This window comes from Cebus imitator, unplaced genomic scaffold, assembly GCF_001604975.1.
Source record: "Cebus imitator isolate Cc_AM_T3 unplaced genomic scaffold, Cebus_imitator-1.0 Scaffold457, whole genome shotgun sequence".
Classification (NCBI taxonomy): domain Eukaryota; kingdom Metazoa; phylum Chordata; class Mammalia; order Primates; family Cebidae; genus Cebus; species Cebus imitator.
The window spans coordinates 472,035-478,160 of NW_016107772.1; the positions used below are offsets into that span (position 1 = coordinate 472,035).

General features: G+C 45.4%; 1 protein-coding gene and 1 pseudogene across 2 annotated transcripts in view; one reads left to right on the forward strand and one right to left on the reverse strand.

Moving 5' to 3' along the window:
- Positions 1–1,265: 1,265 nt before the first annotated feature.
- The window catches only part of LOC119468607 (complex I assembly factor ACAD9, mitochondrial-like), an 8,333-nt gene continuing 3,472 nt past the window's right edge, over positions 1,266–6,126 (reverse strand). The window contains exons 2-3 of the mRNA XM_037732605.1: positions 2,672–2,765; positions 1,266–1,423 (exon numbers count right to left, since the gene is read on the reverse strand). Of these exons, the coding sequence (XP_037588533.1) occupies positions 1,281–1,423; positions 2,672–2,765 (237 nt within the window). The 3' untranslated portion in view covers positions 1,266–1,280. The remainder of the gene's footprint in view (positions 1,424–2,671; positions 2,766–6,126) is intronic.
- On the forward strand, positions 5,105–5,948 carry LOC108291522 (annotated as a pseudogene). The gene has a single exon (XR_001819935.2). The product of XR_001819935.2 is annotated as a Parkinson disease protein 7-like (transcript).

Below are 6,126 nucleotides of genomic sequence, written 5' to 3' on the forward strand. Positions count from 1 at the left end.
CACTGCACTCCAGCCTGGGCAACACAGAGAGACTCCATCTCAAAAATAAAAGAAAGAAAATCACAATATAGAAAGGTATAAAGTAAACAAAAACAAAGGCTAGGCGCAGTGGCTCACACCTGTTATCCCAGCACTTTGGGAGGCTGAAGTGAGAGGATTGTTTGGGTCCAGGAGTTCAACAGTAGCCTGGTCAAATAGCAAGACCCCATCTCTACAAAATAAAAAAAATTCAGCAGGCGTGGTGGCTCACGCCTGTAGTCCCAGCTACTTGGGAGGCTGAGGTGGGAGGACTGGTTGAGCCCAATGAGTTCAGGGCTGCAGTGAGCTATGATCACAGCACTGAATTCCAGATCTCACAACAGAGTGAGACCCTGTCTCAAAAAATAAAATAAAATAAAAATAAAATTGCACACAATCTTGTGCCTCAGACAGCGATTTCTATGTATATTTTCCCACCCATACTTTTTCTAGGCATACAAGCATATGTAGATACTTAAAACATGAAGATATCTATACACACACTGAATCAATTAACATGTAGCAAGAATCTTCTATCACAGTTGAAGGTCTTTATAAATGCAACAGCTATTGTGTGTCCCACTGCCCAATATCCAGGACTCCAGGACAGAGTTTCTCCACTGTGACACTATAACATTTTGGAATGGATTGTTCTCCATTGTGGGAGTCTGTCCTGTGGATTGTCAGATGCCTAGCAGCATCCTTGACCTTTATAATTTTACATCAAAAGGGCCTGATGGTAAACACAAATGGCACACGTGTGTTGATCTATCCCTTTGAACCATTTTCTACCTTGCCTCCCCCACACTGCTTGCCGGTCCCTTTAAACCTCTGCAGAATTCAGGTGACCAACTAAGAACAAGCAAAAGGGAGGCAAGCTGTAGTGACTGGCCAACTCAAATAAGGCAGAACCTCCACTTGGGGGCTAAAAACATCACTACAATGCTCAAAGAATTATGGGGACAGTCCATAGGACATAGGACCCTGTGCAAAGGTTCCCACTGGTCCCATCTCCGCTCTCGATGTGCCTTGCACCCTACAGCCAGCCAGACCACATGCCTCATTCGTCTGTGCTAGGATGAGAAGCACAGGACCCAAGAGCACTTCCTCCCTAAAGGTCCTTCAGTCAGTCTACGTCCACCCACCATGTAGCCCACAACAGATGGTGTCACCTATTCCAGCAGCTAGACCTTGGATATGCTGCATTTAAAGGTCAAATTTCCTAAACAGAACCCTTTTATGGACAAACACAGAGTGTTTTCTTAAAAGCTAGACTGGCTGGGTGCTTGTTTGCTTGACTTACCATATTCTTCTGGGACTTGCAATCCAAAAAGCCCCAGGCTCTTCAATTTCTCCAAAGTTTCATCTGGGATTTTCCCTTCCTGGTCAATTTTTCGACAGTCCACTGCCAAGAGGAAAATTTTGATTAAACAAACATAAGCTATGTTTCTACAAATAGAAGTAAACAGAACAATGTTTATACATTAGTAATATATAATCCTGGAGTAGAAACTTTTTCAAAACTAGAAATTCTGTAGTCATGGTCATTTGGCCTGTGTTCAATTTTACGTAATAAGCCCAGGAAAATTTTTATTTTTATATATTTGAGACAGGGTCTCACTCTGATATCCAGGCTGGAGTACAATGACACAGTCATAGCTCATGTAGCCTCAATCTCCCAGGTTCAAGCAATCCTTCTGCCTTAGCCTCATGAGAAGCTGGAACTACAGGTACATACCACCACACCCAGCTAAATTTTTTTTTTTGAGACACAGTTTCGCTTTTGTTGTCCAGGCTGGAGTGCAATGGCACAATCTCGGCTCACTACAACTTCCGTCTTCAGGGTTCAAGTAGATAGCCTCCCCAGTAGATAGGATTACAGGCACACACCAATAAACTTAGCTATTTTTGTGTTTTTAATAGAGACGGGGTTTCTCCATTGTTGGTCAGGCTGGTCTCAAACTCCCGGCCTCAGGTAATCCACCCATCTCAACATCCCAAAGTGCTAGGATTACAGGCATGAGCCACTGTGCCCGGCCCAATGTGTTTTAATTAAATGGCAATAGGGATGACCCCTAAAGCAAAATATTATGAGTGGAAACCATTTCTCCCTCAAGAAAACTTCCCCAGCCAGGCGCAGTGGCTCACACCTGTAATCCCAGCACTTTGGGAGGCCAAGGTGGGTGGATCACCTGAGGGTTGGGAATTTGAGACCAGCCTGACCAACATGGAGAAACCCCATTTCTTTTTTTTTTTTGAGACAGAGTTTCGCTCTTGTTACCCAGGCTGGAGTGCAATGGCGCGATCTTGGCTCACCGCAACCTCCGCCTCCTGGGTTCAGGCAATTCTCCTGCCTCAGCCTCCTGAGTAGCTGGGATTACAGGCACGTGCCACCGTGCCCAGCTAATTTTTTGTATTTTTAGTAGAGATGGGGTTTCACCATGTTGACCAGGATCGTCTCGATCTCTTGACCTCGTGATCCACCCGCCTCGGCCTCCCAAAGTGCTGGGATTACAGGCGTGAGCCACTGCGCCCGGCGAGAAACCCCACTTCTTAAAGAAAACTTCCCCTACGTATGCCACTTCTAATACAAATATCAACCGAATTGCGCTTACAATGGAAATTGGCAATGGGTAAAGAAAACCATACATACCCTCTTCAGTGAAGAATTTTTCCACGGGTCCCAAGAACTGACTGATTTCATTAAGTTCATCTTGGGTAACTTCTGGAAATGGGAAAACTTCTTTCTAAAAATAGTAAATATTTTCTAAAAATTATATTTTAGCATGCTCTCATCATGGAAATATCAGTTAAAAGGTAAGGAAAAATATGTGCTCTACTCTACTCTGGCCAGCAGGACAGGATGCACTGAAGGAACTGGAAAGCAAATCTCACAAGGTTCCTGAGATACAGGAACTGTGTGCAGGCTCCACCAACCACATCCATCTTCCTCCCCTGCTCAAACACGTTCTTCTGATTTTGCTCAGCTTTCCTTCTCAGTATAAGGGATGATAACGGTCCCATGAAACAAGGAGCCCAAGACTAACGTTTAGAAGCCTGGGGATCTGGTCCTTGATTTCAGACTTACTAGTTATATGGCCTTCACCAAATCCCTTCAGCTCTCCAAACTACCCCTTTCTCACCCATAAGAGGCAGGTAATATTTACTCAATGCCCTTGTGAGAATCATGGAAGATAGTGGACGTGAAAGCTCCGTACTAAAATGGGACAATTCTACATCAATTATTGTGTGAGCACAAAGACGCTACGCTGACAAGAGTACACTGTGTTTACCTGGTCTGAGTGATCCCTACAGCCTCTGTCTCTCCTGCTCACAGACATCTGTTCCCTGTGCTGAGCCCCTCTGGACTTTTGGGCTCTGTTACCCCTTCAATTATCAGCATGACATGAGCTTTGGATGTGGACTTTAGGCTGCTGAGCAGTAATGTCTTAAGTCACAGCTACAGGCCCAAGGGGTCACCTGTCCTCATGGCACCTCTCACCAACTGTCTCTATAGAAGTCTTCAGGAGACCTCAATGTTCTTCCCACCCCTTTTACAGCTAATCAGCCACTGGATTTATCTAGTCTGTCAGTATGTTCTCACTGCTTTCTCCTCTCTGGGCCGAGGACCACAGGCTTATGGGTGAGTCCCTAACTAAAAGTGACAGCTGACTTAAAGGAATCCCTGCCTCCATCCATTCCGAAACCACCCTGAAGGTGGTGCTGAAAAAAACAAACTTGGCTGGGCACGGCAGCTACTGCCTATAATCCTAGTCTTTTGGGAAGCTGAGGCAGGCATATAGCTTAAAGTGCAGGAGTTCAAGATCAGCCTGGGCGTAGTTGCACATGCCTGTAGTCTCAGCTACTCAGGAGGCTGAGGTGGGAGGATCCCCTGAGCCCAGGGAGGTTGAGGATGCAGTGATTGCACCACTGCATTCTAGCATGGGCAAGAGTAAGACTCCATCTGAAAAAAAAAAAAAAAAAAGAAAAAAACAAGCTGATGGCCCCATCACTCTGCACTGCAGCCTTTTAGATTAAAGTTCAGTCTCCTTCATTGAACACAAAGGCTGACTGACACCTGGGCCTTGTGCAATGAATGGGCTGTGTTAGAGGTCATTCTGGTACCAGTGGGCAGGCCAGATAAGACAGCCTGACAACTGGTTGGCCTTCAGGTACAATCAGAGAAAAATTCCTAGACAGGAGAGATTGCAGGGGCATGGAAAAGATTCTGATGTTACCAAATTAGGTCAATGCCTCATGGGAGGGGAGTTCAATTGCAATAAACAGTTTGTAAATTACCTAAAGCAGTGGAATCTGATATTCAAATAAATCTAGTGCAGAAACCAAATACGTAAGACAAAAGCCAAGCAGCTCTGACTGAGACTGCTGATAGTCTGGAAAACAGTCACCAAAATCCCACCCACTCAACTTCCCACCCAACCCTGTAGCAGTCCCAGGGGCACTCCATGCATAGCAAGGGTCGGGCTGAGGGCAGGGTAATAACCACTGGCCTACATAAGCTGAAAGGTCTTTTCCAGTTCTGAGATTCAAAGCACGTCCCATGTTTCTGCTCTAATCCTAGTAAGGCTGTGAGAGATGGCATTGGCCTTATCCTAATTAGTAGCAGAAGGACCTAAAAGTGGTCAGATTCTGAAGAACCTGAAAATAGAGAAAACCAGATCTGCTGTGGAAATAGATGTGGACTAGGAGACTAAGAATACAAGGTGACTCCAGGTGTTCTGTATGAACAGGAGGAATGACAGAGCCACCATTATCTATGATAAAGAAGGCTGGTGGTCGGAACAGGATTGGGCAGGAACCAGGAACTCAGTTTTGGATCTATTAATCTCAAATGGACTCTTAGACCTCTTAGTAGAGCTTCTGAGTACAAAGGTAGATTTTAAAAAAAGAATCTTAGCTGGGTGTGGCAGGGCGTGCCTATAGTCCCAGATACTGGGGGTGCTAAAGTGGGAGGATCTCTTGAGCCTAGGAGTTCAAGGTTGCAGTGAGCTATTACGGCACCACTGCACTCCAGCCCAGGTGACTGAGGAAGGCTCCAACTCTGAAAAAAACAAAAGGAGGCGTCCACCTCCAGCCTGGTGTAGGCCTTTAAAACATATAACATAAAAATGGCTTCCAAAAGAGCTCTGGTCAACCTGGCTAAAGGATCAGAGGAAATGGAGACCGTCATCCCTGTAGATGTCATGAGGCGAGCTGGGATAAAGGTCACCGTTGCAGGTCTGGCTGGAAAAGACCCGTACAGTGTAGCCGTGATGTCATGATTTGTCCTGACACCAGTCTTGAAGATGCAAAAAAAGAGGGATCATATGACGTGGTGGTTCTACCAGGAGGTAATCTGGGTGCACAAAATTTATCTGAGTCTGCTGCTGTGAAGGAGATACTGAAGGAACAGGAAAACTGGAAGGGCCTGATAGCCGCCATCTGTGCAGGTCCTACTGCTCTGTTGGCTCATGAAATAGGTTTTGGAAGTAATGTTACAGCACATCCACTTGCTAAAGACAAAATGGTGAACAGTGGTCATTACACCTAATCTGAGAATTGGCTGGAAAAGGACAGCCTGATTCTTACAAGCCGTGGGCCTTGGACCAGCTTCGAGTTTGTGCTTGCAATTGTCGAATCCCTGAATGGCAAGGAGGTGGCAGCTCAAGTAAAGGCTCCACTTGTTCTTAAAGACTAGAGCAGTGAAATGTGACAATCACCTAGAGAAACAGGCCTTAGCAATCTACTCTCACTGTGTTCGCTCTGAACAAAACAATGGTAGGTTACTGTGTTCCGAAGCTGCCCTCATTACTGCTTTTGTGGAAGTATGGCTGTGAAGTCACAACTACATAGATATCTTTCAACGTACAGATTGTGTCTGTACATTTCTAAGCCTTGTTTGCAGAATAAACAGGGCATTTAGCAAACTACTGAAAAAAAAAAAAAGGAATCTGGAGTTTAATCTCAACTGGAGAAATGTGAGGCATCAGGATACTGATTACATTTAAAGCTAGGACACTAAATAAGGTCACCCAGGAGATGGCTGTAGATGAAAAGAGACCGAGCCTTAGTAAATTCCAACTCGGGGCCAGGCGCGGTGGCTCACGC